This window comes from Triticum dicoccoides, chromosome 2B, assembly GCF_002162155.2.
Source record: "Triticum dicoccoides isolate Atlit2015 ecotype Zavitan chromosome 2B, WEW_v2.0, whole genome shotgun sequence".
Lineage (NCBI taxonomy): Eukaryota > Viridiplantae > Streptophyta > Magnoliopsida > Poales > Poaceae > Triticum > Triticum dicoccoides.
In genome coordinates, this window is record NC_041383.1 from 98,247,842 (window position 1) to 98,271,537 (window position 23,696).

General features: G+C 49.2%; 3 protein-coding genes and 1 pseudogene across 3 annotated transcripts; all 4 read right to left on the bottom strand.

The window, feature by feature from the left end:
* Positions 1–5,596: 5,596 nt before the first annotated feature.
* Positions 5,597–8,072, bottom strand: LOC119367251 (subtilisin-like protease). Its single transcript, XM_037632821.1, has one exon. It carries the CDS (start codon positions 8,070–8,072, stop codon positions 5,838–5,840), a length of 2,235 nt encoding a protein of 744 aa, XP_037488718.1. The 3' UTR covers positions 5,597–5,837.
* Positions 8,073–9,432: 1,360 nt separating this feature from the next.
* On the bottom strand, positions 9,433–11,852 carry LOC119367252 (subtilisin-like protease 1). The gene has a single exon (XM_037632822.1). The coding sequence runs from the start codon at positions 11,843–11,845 to the stop codon at positions 9,584–9,586; it is 2,262 nt and encodes a 753-aa protein (XP_037488719.1). The 5' UTR covers positions 11,846–11,852; the 3' UTR covers positions 9,433–9,583.
* Positions 11,853–12,552: 700 nt separating this feature from the next.
* LOC119362346 (short-chain dehydrogenase/reductase 2b-like) lies at positions 12,553–14,761 on the bottom strand. The gene is made up of 5 exons (XM_037627552.1): positions 14,456–14,761; positions 13,779–14,025; positions 13,596–13,673; positions 13,212–13,397; positions 12,553–13,116 (listed from the first exon to the last, which is right to left on the bottom strand). Exons 1-5 carry the CDS (start codon positions 14,506–14,508, stop codon positions 12,736–12,738), a joined length of 945 nt encoding a protein of 314 aa, XP_037483449.1. The 5' UTR covers positions 14,509–14,761; the 3' UTR covers positions 12,553–12,735.
* Positions 14,762–18,626: 3,865 nt separating this feature from the next.
* LOC119367253 lies at positions 18,627–21,464 on the bottom strand (annotated as a pseudogene).
* Positions 21,465–23,696: the final 2,232 nt, after the last annotated feature.

The following is a 23,696-nucleotide window of genomic DNA, read 5'->3' on the forward strand; positions in this document are numbered from 1 at the left end:
GTTAATTCCTAATATATCGAAATAAAGAATGCCACTTGTTGATGATTTTGCCGGCATCCAACTGTTCTCAAATTAGTTTATTCAAGAATTCAAACATGCCAATGCTATAAAAGAATGGAATCCTAGAATTCTTATTCAAGAAATTTTGGGCCCTTACGCGCATATAACAAATTAAGTCCCAATATACATACTTCTCTTACCCATATGGATATATGGGTAAACAGAAAAAAGGATAAATCATCTAGACATGGCCTGAGAGCAGACTATTAGACCATCTCTAGCCTTTCCCTAAAATTTAACTCCTCAAACAATGACCCATCAAAACATATAACTCCTCAAATTTGATATGCGCACAACAACTTTCTGGCCAGTAGATGATATGCATAAGTAATTTGAAAAGGACTCATCAAGCGTGAAGAATGCATGCATGAAAGAAAGCAGTCAAGAAAGTCAGCAAAATTCGTCCTCCACGGACCGCTGTTTGGATCGAATTATCTCGCCACCAGGAAGCTGGAGGTGCTCAATATAATTAGTAGCTTGTCGACTGCAACCAAAAGGTATCCATCTGCCCCAGGCTCATGGAACTGCTCTCTTTAGGGCCGGGAGGGGCCACATAGGGTTGTGGTGGATGGCATAGAGGGTATGGCGCCACCAGCATGGAGATGGACAGTGATGGACGGCGGTTGTTGGGTGATTGCCAAAGGAAAAATAGTGTCGGGAAGGAAAAAGAATTCAGGAGAATAGCTCTTTTTCCCACAAATTTGAGCATGGAGAGGCAAGTTTGAGGGAAGGGCCGGAAGGGGTTTAACCCCTCAAATTAGGGAGTTAGAAGAGATTTGATGGGAGAGCCTACTAGAGATGCTCTTATATATGCCTCAAAATATGTGAATCAGAGCACCGACAAGATCATGTTGGTGCCGTGAGTCCCACAAAATCTGGATTTATGCTTAACCATACGGACACCAGGTGACCCGTTGCCGTTCCCATTGACACTGCCTTTGCATTCGCCATTGTCATTATTGCCGTTCCCATTGTTGTTGCCTTTGAAAGCACCGTCATCGTTGTCATTCCCATTGCCGTTGCTGGGTAACACTATCTCAATGCCAGTGAAGACAGCCAATATGTCATCAACCAACCAGAGGCCGCAGCGGCAATCGTAGTCCTTAGTTTCGAAGAAGTTGGTGACGCAAAATCTGCCGGAACCGAGGCGGACCACTTTGGCGGGGCGGTAGTGCGGGTACCATCCCTCTGGCACGTCGGTGTCCGCCCAGATTCGTGTGTGCTCCGGCAGCGGCTCCTCCCCTCTAACAACGCCGGAGATGTCTGCGGCGCACGGGATGTGGAAGTTGCTGTGAGAGACGCCAAACCAGAGGCCGAGCCCTGGGTCATGCTCTGCCTTGCCGTGGAACGGCATGAGCCAATCGCCAGCCTTGCTCCACTCGCGAGTCACCGTGTCGAAGCAATAGGTGCCGACGCCCCTGACGGAGATGCAGATGGTGTGACCACCAACTATGGCGTAGGAGCAGATGGAGGCCGGTTTGTTACCAACCTGCAGGTCGTGGACGAAAGGCGGCGGCGGGAGGGCGTCGCAGTGCCACGCCTTGCTGGAGCAGTGGAACCGCCTGCGGTACACGATAGCCTCGAACTGGACCTGACCCTCGCTGCCGGGACGGAGGATGCTATCCATGATGTAGAGGGCCCCACCTTCGCCTTTCTCCGAGGTGGCCGGATTGGGAGGGATGGAGACGGCCAAGGGTGAGCGCTTGGGCGTGTGGAGGCTGGGCATGGTGTCGATGCAGTGGGTCTCGGCATCGAAGCGGAAGATGCGCGTGGAGCTGTCGCCAAAGAAGAGCTTGGTTTCGGTGAGAGGGAAGCAGTACATTCTGCCCCATCGATCGTACGGGGTCATCGTGCATATCGATGGTTTCATGGTGACCGTGGCCGCCGGCAGCCGAATGTAAACCGGCTTCTTTATCATCTTCTTCCTGTTCTTTCCCTCCGCCCCCGCCCCGGCCACCGCCACCGCCGAGGGGTTGTTTATTAGGTCTGGCATGTTGGGCATGCCCGTCAATGGAGGCACCACCTTGGCATGTTTCGCTGCTTCTTCCGGTGTCGGGTAGAAGAGCTGGTTGCGGGACAGGTCGAAGCGCCGCAGCGTGGACGTGAATTTCTGGCAATCCGACACCAGCAGGTTCACAAACCGCCGGGCGCTCATCTCCGATCAAAGATCCTCCTTACTTACTTACTTCCTGTTGTAGTAGCAGCAGCAGCGGTACATTCAGAAGAAATGAGAACAAAAATTACTGTAGATCATACCGGCCCTAGGAGAACAATTAAGAAGCAGACGGCGGCGGACCTGGTGCAGAACGGCGGCGCCGCCAGGGGAGCGGAGATTGGCTTTGGATTGGGAGGTACGTCTACGGCACACTTTTTTTTTTAGGGATCACAAATTTTCTTCTTGGCGGCCGGTGGTGTTGTTGGGTGGGACCATGGCCCAATGCTTTTCTTCCCTTTATCCAAAGCAGTTGGGCCTGGTAAACCAAACCCATTTTTCTTTCATTTTTTTCAGATATCAGTCATCGTTGCCTCAAAAAAGAAAGAAAAAGATAGCAGTCATCGTAGATAGTACTATAGTAGTGTGCAAGATTGCACATCCATGGCGTTGATAACAGCTCCTACAGGCATAATGTGTGCTTGCAAACTCTTTAGGAAAACACTTGGGGCCGGGGCGCCGGCCGAACGTTCGGCCGGCTCGCGCGCCACGACTGGCCCCAGCGTCCACCAAAACGATCCCCGAGCAAAACGCGTGTACGTGGTGGGCCTCGCAGAACCGCTCCCTCTCCTAACCTTATCCTTTTCCCTTCTTTTTTTTCCTTTTCTTCTACCTCCAGCCGAGACTCCATAGCCATGATTTTTTCTCTCCTTTCCGCTGCTTACGAACCACTGCAAGTTCCCCTCGCCGCCGGCCTTCGTCGTCGCTGCCGTTTTGCCGCTCCTGCTCGCCGGCCATCCATGCCAACCGCGCTCGTCCCTCGGCCGCCCCATGGTTATGTCATAAGGTTGCAGCTGACCGCCAGCCGGTTCCAGCTCACGGCCACCGTGGTTGCAACATCTCCCCGCGTCACCGCCTCCGCTCGTCGCCGTCGTCCGCTCGGACCTCCATGCCCCCCTACTATAAAATCTTAGCCGAAAATCAAAACACCATTGGTTTTGCGGGAAGCAGCAAAAACACATGACGGTTCCAGCAAAATGTATCCACGATTCCAGCAAAACATGCCGCCCCCACCGGGCATAGCAAGAAATCTCACCTATTGACGCAGCAAAAAATCATGCCAGTTCCAGCAAAAAAAATTGCCGGTTCCAGCAAAAAGAACTCGACGCCGTCCGGTTCCAGCATCGGTGAATAGTGGTTGCAGCTTTTCTGCCGCCCGGTTCCAGCAAAAATATCTCTGGTTGCAGCATCGGAGCTCGTCGTCTTCGTCGCCGGCAGCTGCTGGTTGCAACAAGCGTGGACTCTGGTTCCAGCATCTCCAAACTCTGGTTGCAGCAAAACAACTTCAGGTTGTAGCACCAACCAGCGTTCATGTTTGCTGGAAACGACAAACACGGTAGCAGCGCCCCCCAGCGGACTCCCTGCGCCGCAAGCACCAACAACAACAAAAGTTGGATCCATGAGTTTTTTGGTGTTGCTTTTGCTGCTTGGCATTGGGGATTTGTTCTGCTACAACTAACATTCGATTCTGCTGGAAGCAACACCTTCAGATGTGGGTCACGGTAGAGGGCACCATCGTCGGAGGTGGCCCTTCCGACGCCAGCAGAGGTGGCCCTTTTTCCTGCGACGAGCTGTTGCGGGGACGGCGCTGTGGCGGGGACGGTGCTGCGGAGGGGCCCAAATCCAACGTGGAAGCACGGAGGAGCGGGCGAGGGAGGAAGAAGACACAGCTGGCCAGCTGGGGACCAAATCCAATGGTTGTTCGTGACTGATCAGGCGGCTGGGAGTAAACCGGCCGAATGTTTCGGCCGGCGCACCGGCGCCTAATAGTGCCCAACTCTTTATTCCTATGAGGCATGACGCAGGAAGATGAACTTACCATAACGCAGTTCCTGACAACCCAGTGAGCAGCCCACTGCCAGACGTTTACCATCTCCGTCCTGAGGTCCCCTTGCGCCTTGTTCCGGGGTCAGGGTCCCCAGGTTCCAGTTGAGGTCGGTCCTGACGAAGCCGGAACGCACGCAGTTGACGACACGCATCCGCTGCCTCTTCAATCCGTTCCTTCTTGAGGTCACAACCCATGATTAAACCTCTTAATCCAAGCCTCCTACATTGGATAAGGTATATCTCAGTTCCCAGACTGAGTTCTTGCCCACTTACCGGTTGCCGCTGCTGGCATTTGCCTAAGATGACAGCCTTCTACCAACGGATTAACAACCTGGAGCCGGCGATGATCAAGTCTTTTCATCAGAGCAAAGTTTCTTTCTCGTTACTGTTTCATGCTCGTGTTTGATGTTGCAGAAACTGGAAGCCGGCGACGCGGATCATCTCCGGCCTCCTTCTGCACCTGCACCGCATGTTCGTAGAGCGTTGGGAACCTGTACTTGGGAGGAAACGCCGAGCGAGATGTGATAAGAGGAACATCAGCTTGTCAAAACCAACTCTTGTCGGTCTCTTTGGGTTGCAAGTTCCAACTCTTGGGTGGGTGTTGTTGCTGCAGCAGAGCATCTCTTTGGGTTGCAAGTTCGTTTCTCCACTCTATCATAGAGCTTAGACTCATGCTTTTGGGCAAGAAGTTAAGAGACAGAGCCCCATTATGATCCTAACCAAACCAACCCACTTATGCAAATTTTAAGTAGGCTTTTGATTAGAATTTTCTGAAAACACATGCATAGGAAAAATATGGGGTATGAAATGCTAGGGCCATTGAAAACTATTTGAAATTTAAAACACGGGAACATGGAACCAAAGTCATTTCGTTGCATCATAAGAGAAATACGTGAATTTTCTTCAGGGCCTCTTCGTTGCAGGATTCTCAAAATGCCCAAATAGAAAAAAACGCAGGAATTGGATGTCATGACATGCCATTTTCTACAGAAATGGAGACCACATGAATAAGCAATAGAAAAAGTTTGATGTGGCATAGAAAAAACACATGACTTTTTGAAGGATTAGGTCATATGTCATGAAAAATTTGCGGGGAGTGCATATGTCATAATTGACATTAAAAGAACCGAAAACTTCCCAGGTACAAATCATAGGAAAACTTCCCAAGTATACAAACCAAAGCATCATAAAAAAATAATTCTAAAGATTCTACTCCCATAATATTTCTGACTTCGAATCAAAGATCAAGAATTAGGTGTGTGCCATAGTAGCCAAAGAAAACTTTTCCATGAGACAGGAGCCAATGAAAGCTCAGTAATAGAATGCGGTGCATAAAATAATTTCAATTGCAGATTGCCTGTGATGGACACAATCGCCTCTCCGTTTCACCTATTTACTCTGTTTCCTATATCTGACAGAAGTTTACAGGGACGAATACAACTCCAGAGTTTCACAAGTTCCCATCCACCTCTGTTTTCTTGCTCCGAACGAAAAGGTCAGTGGAGTTTCAGACAGGCAGAGATGTCGCGGCAATAAGCAGCAGGGCCAAGTATCAACCGCTCATCTCTGGTTCGAATCGCATAACTTAAAACTTTGCACCAGTAAGTAAATCAAAATGCAAGTGTTTCTTCCATTGGTACTGTTTATTATTATTATTATGTTGGCGCAAAAGAAATACTGAACATGACTTAAACAGGAAGAAATAAAACATCTAGTGATCTGGCGGCACGTACATCATTCATGGTGATGAGGCCGGAAGAGCGACGATGGGGCTCCGCACGACATGCCTCTCCGATACCCAGCTCAAGCTTCCCTCCTCGTACAATTCTTCCTTGCCCAAGTCGCCGCTCACAGACACGCTGAAGGTCTTCTTCTCTCCAATTTTGGAGAATGACAGCGTCTCCGGGGAGACACGCACCGTCAGAGACCTCGGCACGGCCACCTTGGCCTTGAATGTTGAATCCGCTGGCCCAACGTTTGTCACAGTTCGGTTCACTGTGAACGGAGTCGGTGAAACCAACACGGTTATCGTCGGATAGTTAAGCTGCGCGTGTTGGACCTTGGGCAGCTTCCCGCAGGTCAAGCTCGAGTTGCGCACGATGGTTGCTAGGCCGCTGTCACCGAGGAACCAGCAGATGTAGCCGGCATACTCAGTGGCGCTGAGGTCGTACACCAAGCCAGGGTCGGCGGCTCTCACCGGGTTCACATGGCCGGCACCTATGTCGAACACCCCGGCCTTTCGATGCTGCTCATCCAAGATTGAGCCACCAGTGCTATTAACGATGTCCGACGTCGTTAGGATAGCAGACTTGATGGCGGCTGGCGACCAGTCGGGATGGATGCTTTTAATAAGAGCCGCAACACCACTGACGTGGGGCGTCGCCATGGATGTGCCTGATATGATGTTGAAAGGGCCCTGTCCAGAGGCCGTGCTTGGCGGCCATGCAGCAAGGATGTTGAGCCCCGGTGCCAATATGTCCGGCTTTAGGATGTTGAGGTTGGTGAAGCTTGGACCCCGGGAAGAGAAAAAAGGCACGACAGGGGCCGGGCGGACACCAAACAATGTGTTGTTGTACGTGAGAGAGGCCACAGAGCTGCTCTTCGACGATGCGGCGTAAGCTTTGAGGATGCCACCGTCAGACGCGGTCACCTGTACAACACTAGAGTTGTAATCCTGAACAATGGTGGTGTAGCCACTGATTTCATTGTTGAACAACACCACACAGGACGCACCAGCACCCACTATTCTGCGGACGTTGGACTGTTGAGTCTCCGACTTCGTGTTCTCGCAGACCAGGATCTTACCGGTGATGTCACTGTCATCACTGTAATTGCAGTACCGCCGTTCCTCGGAGTAGACGAGAGGGTGCGACTTTGAGCTCGGACTCGCTTTCTGGGTAAGCGCTTCTCCCTCGATGATCTTGCCATTGCCAAGATTCACACCGGCACCGAAGCTCCGGTCTACGGAGCCGGCGGCGACTGTGAGCATCCACGGGGCGACGTTGGTGACCGAGAACAGATCCGGACCATCGTTACCTGCGGCACACACCATGAGGATGCCCTTGGACATAGCACTAAACGCGCCGATAGCGATGGGGTCTTGATCATATATGGGACTCATGGTGCCACCAAGGGAGAACGAGAGCACGTCCACCCCATCCTTGATGGCCTCTTCCAGGCCGGCCAGTACGGCGGATTCCTCGCAGCCTCTACAGTCGCATACCTTGTACATGGCGATGTGTGCGCTAGGAGCAATTCCGGCTGCGGTGCCCTTTCCCACACCCACACCATGGTATGACGCGCCGGTGACGAAGTTCCCGGCTGCCGTGGACGAGGTGTGCGTTCCGTGTCCCTCTCCGTCGCCAGAGTCAACACCCTCGATGAATGACTTGGCACCGATAAGCTTGTTGTTGCACCGGGCCGCCTTGCATGGGCCCTTCCACCTTGCTGGGGGTGGTGGAACTCCATGGTCATTGAAAGAAGGGTGTGTCGCATAGATGCCGGTGTCGAGCAATCCAATGATGACTCCCTTCCCGTAGCCAGCCTGGCTCCAGAACCCGGTGTCGTTCCTTAGTCCAAGGAACTCTGGCATGTGGGTGGTCATTAGTTGCAGGGTCCGGTCGGGGAATGCACGCACAAACATTGGCTTCTTGGCCATCGTATCTAGCTCGGCGTTAGTGAGCCTCGCGGCGAAGCCACTGAACACCTCGGTGTAGGAATGGAGAAGGCGCGACTCGTTGGACTCACCCGTCAACGAACTCGGCAAGAAAGACTTGTGCCACTGGCGATGGGCGTCTTCGCCGGCATTCGAGCGTGGTGGCTCGACGAGTACGATGTAAGCACGATAAGCAGAGGGTTTTGTGGCATTTTGGTGTACGCTTGTGGCATCTGGATTGATATAGCATAGTGCGAGCGTAGGAAAGAGGATGGCGAGCAAGAGAAGTGGTACAGAGAGATTTGTGAACGACGTCATCCCTCGAGGCTCCAACCACGCAACTACACGATGAAGATGATGGCAATGCCAGAATAGGATCAATCACCGGGCAATCTTTATACAACACAAACAATTAATGTGTTGTGTGTTACTTTTGGCATATATTAATCAGTAATCAAATCCAGCGCATATGGGGTAACGCATTAATGAGTTTAACTTCTGTTAAATCTGGAAGATATGATAAGATTGTGTGGGATGGCAGGAATGAATGTGGGTAATGTATCTACCCGGGTTTATGGTGCCGGGTATAGGGGAAAAGATACATGGTATTTTTTGATTTTCTGGATGATCTTTAACACATATATTAGATATCTGTAAAATTGGAGGATAATTATTCTTTCGAAATTAACAGCTTCTGGTTCTGTATCCCCACCTATGATGTGTTATCATCTCATAAATGAGTACAATCAACATATTCCTAAAGAAAAAAAATTGGAGTAAATGACAATATTGAAGTCATGAAATTAGGTGAGGTTGAATGGGTCATTTTCTTTTGCGCTCAAAACCTGAGTTCTATCAAAAAAAAACTGAGTTCCATCCAATGAATGAACCCAACAGCAGCATATAACAAAACTAAAGAGGGAAACGAACTGAACACATCTTGCTAACGCCCACTGATACGCATCGGCCTTGATCTGATCAATCGTGCGCTGGATTTATCAACTGGCTAAACAGTGTCAAAAATTATATTGTTTCTTTCTCTTCAAATGCTCTACAAGACCAAAATGACCAGAGAGTTCAGCCTCTTCCCCTCCATAGCTGAGTGCCACCAGTTGATCAGGGGAGGCCACCAATTGATCAGGGGAGTATTCGTGGGAGGAACGACATCTTGGAGATTAGCACATTGCAGCTGAAAAAGGACTTGTAAATTGATCTTGCGGAGAAAACACCTTTCGGCTCCCACAACCACTTGCAAGAATCGCCTCTGTTGGGACTGAGTTGGATCTCAGATAATCTTTCCCACAGCCCAAGGATGAGGATATGACCATTAAGAGGAGTTGCAAGTAAGTTCCAGGCTTGATTTTCAGACGTATGCAAACCTCCAAGCCCATCTAATTTTCAGCGCCGAGTTAATGATTTCTAGATCAACTGATCAAGTATGCGGAGCCCACCAATGTCCTCCTTGAACTGCTTCCGACTTTCTGTCCCTTTCTAGATGAAAGCACGCCGATTTTTATCGATAGCCTTGAACGACCATGGCGGTGCGTGGGTCAAGGGACATAAGCTGGAAGGCAGGGGTACTGAACCAAGATGAGACAACCTCCATGCTACAAGCCACTAGATAAGGAGCGGAGAGACTTCGCAATTTTAGAATCTGAAATCTCAACAAGACAAGATGTATCAATAACTGGGCTCTGGTTCTATTTTCTTATGGCAACAACTCCTTTATTTCTCAAGCAAGCATTCTTCTTAGAGACGAGACGATACATTTGAAGTGATTAAACAGGGATAGATGAAAACATCCACTAACCTAACAGCACAAACGTCATTCATGGTGATCGCAGGGGAGTAGGACCGCCGACTCGAAGGGCAACGATGATCGGGCTCCTCACCACGTGTTTCTCGGACACCCAGCTCAGGCTTCCCTCCATGGATTCTTGTTCATCCATGTGGTGGCCGCTGACTGACACGCTAAATGTCTTCTTCTCTCGAGCCTTGGAGAACACCAGCGTCTCCGGAGAAACACGAACCGTCATCGACTTGGGTGCGTCCACCTTCACCCTGTATGTCGATTTCGCTGGCCCAACGTTCGTCACTGTTCGGTTCACGATGAACGGCGTTGATGTGAATGGCACAGTTATAGTTGGATAGTTGAGCTGGACGTCCTTGACCTTGGGCAGCTTCTCGCAGGTCAAGCTCGAGTTGTGCACGATAGTCGCCAAGCCTTTGTTGCCAAGGAGCCAGCAGATGTAGCCCGCGTAATCAGTTACGCCGAGATCGTACACCAGACCAGGATCGGCGGCTCTCGCCGGGTTCACATGGCCGGCGCCTCTATCGTACGCACTGGCTTTACCGTGCCTCTCATTCAATATCGGGCCACCGATGTTGTTGAAGGTGTCCGACGTTGTCAGGATGGCCGACTTGATGGCAGCCGGTGACCAGTCGGGATGCAAGCTTTTGATGAGCGCCGCAACACCGCTGACATGTGGTGTTGCCATGGATGTACCTGATATGATATTGAAAGGCCTCGATGCAGATTTTTTTTCTTGCAGCCATGCGGCGAGGATGTTGAGCCCGGGAGCCAGAATGTCCGGCTTGAGCACGCCCGGGGAGATAGGGCTTGGACCCCGTGAAGAGAATGAGGCCACGATCGGGTTTGGACGAACACCAAGCATTGTGTTGTTGTATGTGAAAGTGGCCACGGCTTTGCTCGCTGCCGACTTCGCATAACCTGTGATAGCAACCCCGTCTGCTGTGGCCACCTGCACCACTCTCGAGTAGTAATCCTGAAGAAGAATGGAGTAGCCATCGGCTTCATCATTGAACAGTACCACGCCGGCCGCTCCAGCATCCATTATGCTGCGAATGGTTGAATACTGAGGCATCGGTGTCATGGCTTGGCACACCACGATTTTCCCGGTGATGGAAATATGATCCTCGTTCTCGCAGAAACTATTTTCCTCGGAGTAGAGGAGAGGATACAACTTTGAGGTTGGCATTTTCACCTGGGTAAGCGCTTCTCCATTTAAGCGCAACCCATTGCCGAGATGTACACCAGCGTCGAATCTCCGATCCACCGAGCCGGCAGCGACCGTGAGCAACCACGGTGCGTTGTTGATGACCGACCGTGGAGTGGGACCATGGTTGCCAGCCGCACACACCACAATGATACCCTTGGATATCGCGCTGAACGTGCCGATGGCGATGGGATCCTGGTCGAAGCTCACACTGGTGGGACCGCCGAGGGACAGCGAGAGCACGTCCACCCCATCCTTGATGGCCGCGTCCAGGCCAGCCACTATCGCAGATTCTTCACAGCCAATCCCAGTGCACACTTTGTACATGGCGATGTGGGCACCTGGAGCAATTCCGGAAGCAGTGCCCATGCCTACGCCATGGTATGACGCATTGGTAATAAAGTTCCCACCGGCAGTGGATGAGGTGTGTGTTCCGTGCCCCGCAAAATCAAATGGGCGGTCATCACCGGTAATGAATGATTTGGCACCGATGAGCTTGTTGTTGCACCTGACCTCCCTGCACGAGCCTTTCCACTTTGTCGGGGGTGGTGGGATGCCATGATCGTCGAACGAAGAGTGAGCTGCATAGATTCCGGAGTCGAGGAGCCCGATGATCACTCCCTTCCCGTAGCGTGTGTCGCTCCAAAACCCGGTGCCACTCCTCAGCCCGAGGAACTCCGGCGTGTGCGTGGTCATGAGCTGCAGCATCCGGTCTGGGAACGCGCGCACAAACCCTGGCTTCTTGGCCATCGCGTCGAGCTCAGCTTCAGTGAGCCTCACAGTGAAGCCGCTGAACACCTCGGTGTAGGAGTGGAGGAGACGTGGCTCCCCAGATTCGCCGATGTGAGAGCTGGGCAAGAAAGTCTCATACCACCGACGATGCCCGACTTCGGCGGCACTTGAGGGAGGTGGGTAGACGAGCACGATGTAAGTGCGGTAATCAAGGGTTCCTGTGGAACCCTCTTGTACCCTTGCGGCAGCTGGACTGATATAGCACAGTGAAGGTGTAGGAGAGAGGGTGGCGAGGAAGAGAAGTGGTAGTAGTAGTTTGATGAGATTGGTCAAGGACGACATTGCTGAAGCTAGGCAAACCTACACGACTGAGGAAGGCGATGGCGGTGGGGTGTCTGTCTGCCATCACCCGGTGTTCTTCATTTATACAGTACGAGTGATCAATGTGCTGCAACTTTTATGGTGCAGAAGTTAATCACTTGGAGATCTAGCGCATGCAGCAGCATACAATACAAGAGATCTATTTTGTGCCAAATAAATGCAGTACGAGCGGGGAGGCCAGATACGTGCTTGCACTATGATTGTTTTTCTATATCCTGCATGAATCATATCTCACAATATATGAGGGAAATGAATGACTCAAATTTAACATTATATAGATATTATTGATTTTGTGATATCGTGTCATAAATGTAGTGATAGAAATGAGATCAGGTGAGGTCGAACTGATCACCAATTGAAATTGCTATTCTCAGTGACTTCTCTTGGTGTGACATGCTAAACATTTGATCTGTTTCATTAACTAGTGATTGAGTGGCATAGTACTCTCAAGTTTACTGGGCTATTACTCACAAAGTGGTTTGGATGTGCAGTTTCTACGACTACTTGCTATCTTAACACAAATATTGTGCAGCTGCTGTGTGTGGCTCAGCAACGTCGTAGTGCCATCATAATAAAGGAACACACTCTGTTTATGTTCTGGGATTCAAACTGATTACCTTCTAATAGACTCTGTTATTGTGAATTATTTAAGATTCAATCAGCTCCTCTTTTCAAAAACGCGCTTATATTATGGGACGGAAGGAGTACTATGTAGGACCATAGCTGGTCCTAAATTCTTTATTCATGTCTAAAATGCACGAACAGAAACTTGGTCTGGCCAATGGCCTCAGGCATGACTCAGGGAGATGAACTTACCACACCGTAGTTCCTGACAATCCAGTGAACAGCCACTACCAGACATTCACCATCTCCGTCTGATCGAAGTAGCACCCGGTCGGCCCGTCCTGAGGGAGCAGGGCCAGCATGACCGGCCCCCTCGCGCCCTGTTCCGGCGTCAGGGTCCCCAGGTTCCAGTTGATGTCGGTCCTGACGAAGCCGGGTCGCACGCAGTTGACGCGCATCTCCAGGTGCCGCCTCGCCAGGATCCTCGTGTACAGGTTGATCACCATCTTCGACACGCTGTAAGCCGGCAGCATCGCCGGCCACCCTGCCTCTTCAAGCCGTCCCTTCTTCAGGTCATCCATGAAGGTGTTCAGCACCGCCTCGATCCGCGCCTCGTCCCAGATGTCGATGTTGCTCAGGTCCTTCCGTAACTCCTCGTTCGGCATTCTCTGGCAGGCACCAAAATTGAGCACATCAGTTAACTGATTCTTGCTTCTGGAGGGTCTGGAGGTTCTTGGAGAAAGCATTTCAACTGATGGCGTACCTTAAGCTCTGAAGCAAGGGAGGAGGCGTTAACGATCCTCGCTCCATACTTGGATAGTTTCAGTAGAGGAAGGAGGGCTTCTGTTACCCGTTTGGATCCATAGTAATTGGTGTCGAGACAATCCCGTGCCACCTCATAGGTATTCTGGAACACGCCTTTGAGCAGAATGGCTGCTCTGCCAGATGTCTGAATCACAAATAAATTTAAAACTGAACACTGAACATTGGTGGTACCAACTACCAAGTATGCATGTTACAGATGAAATTGTAGTTCTACTGATGACATAAAAACATGCTAAGTTGCAAAAGGTCAGATCAAAAGAAAATTATCGTGTGGCAAGCGTGATCAGCTATTTTCAAAAAAAGATCCAGAGAGAATCAGTACCCATGTCTCTGCATCAAGGTTCAGAGCTTTGAGGCCTTCCTCGTCTGCTGCAACTCCTACAACCGCTGCATTGTTGACCTGTATGTATTACCCAACCAATCCTCATTCACATAATATGTTCCCAACAAAGATGCACAGGTGATGGTGCTACCTAAAACAGTACCAAAAAAGCCTTGACTTTACCAAGATGTCAAGCTCTCCGTATCTGCTCTCGACGTGTCGCGCTAGAGCGGCGACGCTGCTGTCATCCCGGACGTCGAGCTGGTGGAAGACTACGTTGGAGAGGTTGGATTCACGGCGAATGGACTCGACGGCATCCTTCCCTCTCTTTTCGTCCCTCGCGGTGAGAATGACAGTCACACCTTGGGCGGCAAGCTGCCAGCACACCTCCAGGCCAACTCCCTTGTTTCCACCAGTGACCACTGCAAGCCTGATGAAAAGCAGGCAAAATATCAACATCCCTGCTCATTTTTACTTTTATTTTTGGATCGGCAAACACTAGTAGAAATTGACTACTAGGAGGAATGGGCAGAACCTGATTTATGAACAACAAAAATGCATTATACCTATTTTTTGAATGAATATATATTGATGATCATTTCAGGCTTTTCCGGGCTTTCAGGCCGGGCTTCGGGTGGAAAAGTTGAGCCCGAGGTTGGCCCGGATGCCGGGGTTTCGGGCCGGGCTGCCCATAAACAGGTCTAGCAATAAGCATACTAGAACGAGCAACCTAGAGTGCAGAAGAGTGCTACCTAATCTGAGAAGACGCGAGATATGTATTCTACTACTAGTAATCTAGTATACAAAGGTCAACTCAGGATGCAATCAGAAATCAGAGTAAGATTCACCATCGGTGGTACCTGTGCGATGCCTGCTTCCCGTCGGCGGCGGCTACGTGCGACGGCTTCTCCATGGCTTGCGGAGTTGCAGTGGGTGGCTAGGACGGCTGGGTGGGGGTCGGAGACGGCGAGGCGAGGCGAGAGAACGCTGGGTGGGAGTGGGGGTTGGTGGCCGGGTGATTAGGCTCCAGATTAACCCTAGACCGTGGTGGTGTGGTTGCTGGTTAGTAAAAGACCATGGAGTATTTTACGAGTTGCCTCGGAGGGCTCGTCCCGACGGCGCCAGTCCAACGCCGACGATATGGCTGTGGGGCAGGGGAGGAAGAGGGAGACTGCTTTGCTTGGACATTTTTTTGCGGGAAGAGGTGATGGTTTTGCGGGAAGAGTGAGACTGCTTTGATTGGTCGTCGAGAGGCGTTGACTCCCTTGCTTTTGGAGTAAATTGCACACAAGTATCATAATTGGGGGATTGAAATCAGATTGATACCAAGTTTGATATTTTTTACGTGTCAATACCAACTCTGGGGTAGACGTTACAAAAAGGTCTAAATCGCGTATAAACGCGTATTGACGGTGTATCTGACCGGCGGGCCCCGCATGTCAGCTGCCGATGTGACATTTTTTTGCAGAAACCCCCCGCACCTCCTTCGTCCTCACGCGCGGCGGCGCCCGATCTGGATCGAGGGGAGGAGCCCCTCGAGCCCAAGCTCCTTCGCCTCCCGTAACCCCCGCCCCGCCCCGGCCTCCTCCTCGCTTCGCCACCGGCCGGCCACTGGAGCACCACCACTGGCGACCAGGACCAGGCCGTCCCCGCACCCTACCTCTCTCCTTCTCTTCCTCCTTCCATGTTTTCTTCTCTCTCTCTCTCACCCGGAGCTCTCTCTCTCGACGCGCCGCATTGTTTCCCGTCATCCCCACGAGTGAAAGAGGGGGGAGACAGAAAGGGATCCATGGCCGCGGCTGAGTGGGTTAATGGGAAGGGGGAGGTCGCTGGAGGAGGGGGGAGGAGGACGGCGCCGGGCGGGGGATCTGGTCGACGGCGAGGGAAGGCGCGCACGGCTGCTGGGGTTCGAGCTGCTGTAGCGGAGGGGGGAGAGGCCACGGCGAAGAGAGAAGGCGAGAGTAGAGGCCACGACGGCACGAGCAGAGGCCACCAGGGGCAGCTCTGGTGCAAGCGGGGGCCGCGGTGATGAGAGTGGCAGCTCGGGCTCGAGGGGATCCTCCCCTCGATCCAGACCGGGCGCCGCCGTGCGGGGGGGTTCTGCAAAATAAAGTCACATCGGCAGCTGACAGGCGGGCCCCGCCGGTCAGATACACTGTCAATACGCGTTTATACGCGATTTAGACCTTTTTGTAACGTCTAGCCCCAGACTTGGTACTGACATGTAAAAATTACCAAACTTGGTACCAATCTGCTTCCAATGCCCCAATTGTGGTACTTCTGTGCAATTTACTCTTGCTTTTGCGACGAAGCTGCACTCACAAAACCACTCTCCTCTGAATCTGATGCTCCACTGGTCCAATTATACTCTATGAATTTCGGCTGATTTATTGAAGTCTGTTTTGAAATGTATGCGGGTAGGGTCGGATGGCCAGCTCTCACATTAATGCCCGTGGACTGTTCCTCTTCGTCTGGCGGACTGATACGGTGTCCGGTTTAGCGTTGGAAATGCATGAAGTGTATCTTTTCAACTTGGCACCAATGATGGTCCAGTGCTGTCTCGTCGCTATACTAGGTTCGTACGATTCCCTAGCGTCTCTATACAGTGGAAAGTACTAGTATGCCCAGGCAAGATAGTCACTGAAGTTATCTCATTCTGCAACATGCGAAAATAAACAAATTGAACCGCACGCTGCAATCATCGTTCCACGCATAGAAATATTCATGTGTTCGCTGCAATGTGCGCGAGGCTCAGCTGGCTCTCAACCTATCAGGCAGAAGCCTCCCACCAATATGACGTGTGGGCTGACGCATCTCACGTCACGCCGCCGCCTCGACAGTGCCATGGCACATGTTGAGATAGGAACACCACAAGAATCATTCAATCGGTCAGTCAGTCCCAGATCGAACAGCTCGAGTGCACTGTGGAGCGATGCCTGTGGAGTGATTCAGTGGACCACCGCACTGCAGTACCGCGGCGAGCCTGCCGCGTCGGTCAGGCGCCGTTGCTTTCATTCGGCCGGCAGCGCGCCGCCGCCATCGTCCTTGCCCATGACGTGGCGTATTTATTCAGTCTGTCGTGCTCCAGGCGGATGCACGGAGCTTTCGGTATCAGCAGTAGTCTACAGAAAGCTGAGTACAGGCTAGAGGGGGTAGGGGCACCAGTAGAGAAAGGTGTGGTAGCTCCCTGAACAGTAAATTCAAAACGATAGAGAGAAAAAAACTGAAACTTTACGACATCAAATATGACCAAACTCTGTAGGTTCTTGCAAGTTTTCATAACAAAATATCATGTAGAGAAAGGTGTAGACACGAGTTTCAGGTCTCAGTGCTAAAAGTGCTCAACACTTCAATCACTGAAATCTTTTTCTTGTGCAGAGCTCCTCGAATGCTTTTTTGTCATGAAAACTTGTAAGCACCTACAAAGTTTGATCATATTGGATGCTGCAAAGTTTTAGATTTTTCTGAATTTTTTTTTCTATTTGTTTTAAATTTACTATTCGTAGAGGGGGTAGGTGCACCCGGGAGCTGAAAAACAACTCTCATCAACAGGGTACTCCACACTGTTTCTCTCGACACACAAACTATGGTCCATAAAAGCTTTTTGAGATCAGCACCGTACCTAGAAAGATGCACAAATTTGGCAAACAATCTCTACGGCAACAACAAAGGAAAAAGTATAGATAACCCCCATAAGTATCACGTTTGGGCCACTTTACCCCCTCATGTTCAAAACCAAAGTCTTAATCCCCCTAACTCTGGTTTGTGATAGTTAGGAGGGTTAAGACTGGTTTTGGACATGAGGGGTGCATGACGATACTTTTTCCTTGTAACATCTCACAAACGCATGACGGACAGTTGATGTAGATATTTCCAGGTCACATCTGGAGCTTTGCCTACTATCATTATGAAGATTTATTGATGAATAGTTGCTTAGATATGACCTGAAAATTCTGCATATCACGGTCAAAGGTTTCAGACAGGCAAGCAAAGCATATACATTTAATGATTAACAATGGTGAGTAAGAGAATGTTGTAGATGCGCGAAAACAGAATATCTTGACCAATTGAATTGTTCTTCAGAGAAATTCAACGCTACCAGTTACTCCCTCCGTTCCAAAATATATGACCCAACTTTGTACTAAAGTTAGTACAAAGTTAGTACAAAGTTGGGTCATCTATTTTGGAACGGAGGGAGTACTTATTAGTTCCTCCTTTTCGCACGTCACCGGAATCTTCAAACAAGCGTGTCTGCCAATCTCTTCTTATTTATCTACTGTCTATCTAGTATAATCTACTAGTTAAACACTAGAATGTTCTACGTTCCGTCAGAAGTCAACTGATAATAATAAGAGTACTAATAAAGTAATAATGTACTAGGTTGCTTCATTATTTTAGAAGATTAGGTAGATCTCGAGAAGGATTTGGAGCCGACCGGGCCCAGATTTGGTGACCCAAGTGTGCTTAGCCATTAGCTTAGAGACGACTCAAATGTCTAGGAGGCATCACCGATTAAATGATGTTCCCTGATCTGACACTGTTCGTTTATGTTTGACTGTACAAAGTCAGTGCCTACATATACAATCAATGAACAGTGGAGCAGAAAGGGAGAGGAGCCCATGGCGGCCATGAAAGGGCAAGCTTTGCTCTTCTAGATTAGCAAAAGCCACCTTTCACAAGGGAGAGGAAGAAGAGAAAAAGCTCATCAATGTTTTAGCCTGGTATGCTTGCCCAAGATGTTAGAGCTGACTCACAAGAAATTTTCAAAAACACTTGAATTTTTGTGATTTGTAAAAATTCCAGTGTTGTGAACATGGCCTAAATTTAACCGATCCTTGCAGGTTACAAGACGCCATGGACTGATCAAGGATGAAAATCTTGTGTGTTCTAATGGCCTAGAGCTACTCCCTCCGTCCAAAAAAATACTTGAAAGTTCTAGGTTTGTCTGAAGTAAAACCTCTTGAAGTTTGACCAAGTTTATGCAAAAAATGCACCAATATTTACAACACAAATTAGCTTCATTACCTCAGCCATCTGTAGTGTCATTGGAGCCAGAGATCGGTCGCCACAGATCTTTGAGCTCAAGGATGGATCTCAGACTGAATCAAACAGGTACCACGTCGGCACACGTGACGATCGAGTTTGCACGTCGACTGGGCCACCAGATGATGATTGGAGTGCAATAGGGGATTATTTTCCTTTCCATTATTTTATTCTCTTGAATGAATGGTCAGCTCATTATTACAGACACGACACCACCCGCACCTATCCTGAATCCGTATTTGTAGATGTAATCTCTTTTCAGAATGTCAAGCTGTTTGCACTTCATCATCAGACGCACAGTCCATCCTGGGAACAGACCAAATTGTAGTGTCTGTGGTAGCAACATAAATAAACCCTGAGAAGAACAGGATGGCAACCCAGTTCGCACTCCCAGCACAAGTAGCAACAGAGATGTAGCAGGAGACCGTCCATCTGTGTCCTCCTATCGCAGCACCAGGCGGGCGGGCATCCAGTTCTTGATCTTGCAACAATACCACAATCTTGACAGAACGCCTTTTGAGCTGCGATTGGGCACGTCGAGCAAGATACACTCAGGAATGCCAACCAATGTATGATAAATCACTAGAGATTAACCATATGTATTCTTATAAGGTCCTTGTCACTAGCAATCATCCAACAGCTAAGTGTTTCTGTTTTTTAAAAGAATTTTGCGGCAGGAAATAGTTTCTGAAAGATCCATGAGATAGTTTCTAACACATCTATGACCATATGCACTGTACAAAGTTTCCTGAACAAACAATATTTCACAGTGACTGAGGACAAACCTGGGAACAGTGCCACGTTGGTGCAAGTCGTATTCTGTTGCTTGTCGAAGGGCCCTGGCAAATGCTTTGAAACACGCCTCGATAATATAGTGCGAGTTGTTCCCCGCAAGCTTTTTTTGTAAAAAAAAAATAAAGTCCAGGGTTAGGCCAATTTAGCTCACTTCATCTGGGGGGCACCGTAGAGGAAAGCCATCGCATTATTGACCCCACTATGGGAGAGGATTTCAATTGAAACGGAAGCAATATATACCTGACGGATGTGAAGCGTCATCACAAATGTATTCACAAGAGACTGGAAGAAGTGCTCAACGAGCTGCCAGAAAAACAAATAAATTATTATTCGCCTAAGTTGGTACCAGGAATGTACAGGTACCAAGATCTCATCACACAAGCTAAAAAAAGACAAATATGTCTTGTTAAGATTTGTCAGAAATTATTCACTGGAGAGAGGAAAAGTTGAATGTAACAAAATTGGAGGGATAAACTTGAACTGAAAACAGCTGCGAAATTTTACAAATTACCGACAAGCATATGTGCCAACCTGCGCTGTATGAAATCATTAATAATTTATTTTTGTAGCTGCTTCGCTAGCAAAGAATGAAATTATGAATTTGTAAAGATATGTTACATATGCAGCATATTAGTATTATGAAAAGTTATCGCGCCGCCTGTTTAACACAACATACATCCACAAAATGTCCGTGACTGAACCATATTCGCTCTGTATTCGTATCCGGGCACTGTCCGCCCTGTCGATGTATCTGAGAAAAATATGGTCGCGAATATGGTTTCACTACTCTCCGACCGTATTCGCTCCTTTTTCAGCCCTAGTTTACGGGCCCTGTTGGAGCACTTTTTCTGGCCCACCTCCCCCTAAACCAGAAATATTTACGGGAAAAGGGGGGCTTGTTGGAGATGCTCTTAACATGTAAATTTAGTGTATCCTACATATAAGGCTTTGCCCATAAGAAATTCAGAACTACTTAACGTTTTTATGTATGTATTCATAGATCTCAGAGATTTGAGTTAAGGGATTTATGATTAGCAAGTTCCGTTTTGCCCTTGTTTGCACGAAGAAGTTACTATTCTTTTTCAGCTAGGTGCGAGAGATGTCACATTCTTGCCTCAAACAAACCCAAAGGTCAAAAAACAAAGTACATGCGCTACCACAAGCATATGCGGTCAATAAAGTAAACCTCAACCCACAACTATATACAGACAAAAGGAGTAAACCATACTCACATCAAGCATGTGATCCAAGAACGGTATCCCTGTGCTGCAGTCGGCAACGCCGGTGCCGTCAAGGCTGACCTTGACATGCACATTTGTCTCCTTTGTTACCCTCTTGACCTCTCCCAGCCTGGGCGAGACTGAAAATTTCGAACACAATAAGAAGACGCTAGTAGGGAAACTGAACGACCCAAAGTAGATGATGATATATAAACTAGGCATAAATCTTATCACGAGGCAGCAAAGCAGACATGGTAGAAATCAAATCAATGGCACAGAAACCACATGCGGAGTCTTCAGGCGCCACCGGAGAGCCGTTCACGCCGACGCCGCTGGCAGACATGACGGGCGTCCTCAGGCGAAGCAACGGCCCGTACGGCTGAGCGGGAAAGGCGACCTCGGCTCCGGTCCTCGCCGAGGATCTGGGGAACGGAGAGGCCCGCTCGGAGCGTAGTGGGGAGAGGGAGGGGGGACGGACGGCGCGGTGGTCATCAGCGAGAGCCCGCGGCGGGCGCGAAATCCGGCGGGACTAGGCTGGGGTTGGAGCTAGTGACTGGGCAATTCGGGCGAAGCTGCACTGTGAGCTCGAGCTCGGATCGAACACACCCGGCAACAGCGCGGCGACGGAGCGGAATCCGAAGCTGGGGAAGACGAGGTGGGGCTGCCGAGATAGCAGGAAGGGCGGCGTCGAGCCCGGGGAACCTCGTCGGGGTCGGCGGCGGCGGAGTGTGCTCGAGTAGAGGACCGGAGGAGGAACAGGGTCGTCGGCGGCAGACAGGCCCGGCCCTGAGTGGCAGGACGGCCGGTCGTCCCGGGCCCCCAGCCTGGGTATTGACGTCGGACTAGCCCATTCGATCGAGTTCTTTTTTGTAAACGGCCCATCCACGAATTAGTAGCAGGCTAGCAGCGCACGCTCCCCTCAAAAAAAAAAAGACTAGCACCAAGCAACTTGCTAGCGGCTTTGGTTCTAGCGGAGGATCTTAACTGCCTCAAAAAAATAAAACAGAGGATCTCAACTTACAGAATAGTGCTCCCTCCATTCATAAATATAAGTCTTTTCAAAGATTCCAGCAAGTGATTACATACGAAGCAAAATAAGTGAATCTACACTTTAAAATAATGTTATAGTCCATTTTTTAAAATATGTCTACGGAGGGAGTATTATAGTTGCATGTGATGCAACAATAAGAAGTTAAGTGCACGTATAGCTTGAAGGGCTCCTCCTCCACCTCCTCCTCCTCCTCCAAGAAAGAAAGTTAGGGTTTGTGCTTCTCGCCGGCGCAGGTGCAGGTCCGCCTCGTCTTCGGTGGCCCTAGGGCCATGGAGGCGCGGTGGATCCTGGCAAGGGCCGGCGGGAGGGCTCCATTTTTAGTCGTTTTTTTTCAATCTTGTTAGGGTTTGTGTCCTACTCAGGAAGGCGAGACGGCGACGGCTCCCTGAAGATGGAATAAAGGTCTCCCCGCCTAGCCCCCCTTCCGGCGGTGCGTCTAGTATCGTTGGTGGGCGTGTGGAGGTGTGTCTCTGGCGGATCTATCTTTGGTGGATTTGCTCGGATCTCGTCGTTGTTCGTCTACGTTCGTGTGTCTTCGGTTTGAATCCTTCCGATCTACGTTATTTTTCATCGGCGGCAGTTGCTGTTCTGGGGTGCTGGTCCTATGGGGCCTTAGCACGACGACTTCCCGACTGTCTACTACAATAAGTTGTGCCCGGCTCCGACGATGGAGGGGCGATGACGGCGGCGCGCCTTCGGCTCGCTTCGGTGCTTGTAGTCGTCGCTAGGTGGTCTACGAATCTGGATGTAATTTTTATTTCTGGTATTTGTTGTACTGCCATGATCGAAGATGAATAGATTGGAAGTTTTTCTGAAAAAAAAAAAGATGCACGTATAGCTCGGTTTTGTTAGAGATCAAAGAGCGTGTGCGAGCTTTTGCTTCAGTTGGATTCATACGTGAGGGAAGACATCAAATCATGAGGCACATAATTTTGTAACGAGTGTACATAATTTTGTAAAGAATGTGTTATCCCTCGATCATGGTCGCTACCTTTGGCTACTCCAGCCTTTGGATCATGAAGATTTTAGAAAAGATGTTGTGAACTGTGAACATCGATGGAAATTAGGTTCGAGCAGCTGCGGGAATTGCACATAGTGGAAGCTGCTCATTTGTAGAATTCTGAATAGAGATTAGGACAGTAAAATCAGAGTATCTTTTTATGAATTTCATTAAGAAGGATCACAACACGGAGCGATCAGGGCCGGCTCTATGATTTCGAAGGCCCCGGTGCGAACCCGACCAGTGGGCCCAATAGAGAGAAAAATCCAATTTGATACATGAAAAAATAAAACTGCTATAAAATCATAAAACTAATATTTTTTTACTAGAATCAAGCATATGTTATTTCCCCTGTCTTTGTTCCAAACCAAGTATCATGGAAGTTACAACGCAGAAAAAACATATAGAAATAGCATGCTAACCTCCAGTGATCATGTGAAACGAGACCTTCGTGCATTTTTTGACGCAAAATCACCAATGAGAGTGTCAAGATCAATACTATCCAGCATATTCTTCTCAATGCAGCACATGGCCAATCCATTCAATCTTTCTTGAGACATCGTTGACCTCAAATAATTTTTCAATAGTTTCAATTTTGAGAAACTCCTTTCAGCTGATGCAACAGTCACAGGTACGATCAAAAGGATACGATAAGCAATTGAGACATTTAGATAACGATCCGCATCTCTAACAAACTCAAATATCTGATCCGCTGACATGAATGTGTTTGGCAATGTCATCTGCAGTACTTTTAGTTCAGAAACGAAATCATCTAGATCGACATCTGCTGACTTACCATGAGTGAATTTGTTGACAAAATTAGTGCAACATCTTCTTAGATCATTATCACCCAAGGACTTCAACTCTTTCGAGTTGAACAAGAAACCAAATATTCTCCCAAATGTCTTCAGTTCCTCAAATCTAGTAGTTAGGGAAGCAATTGCAACATCAATCATCACCAAAAAGTATTTAACTCTAAATGATTCCACCTC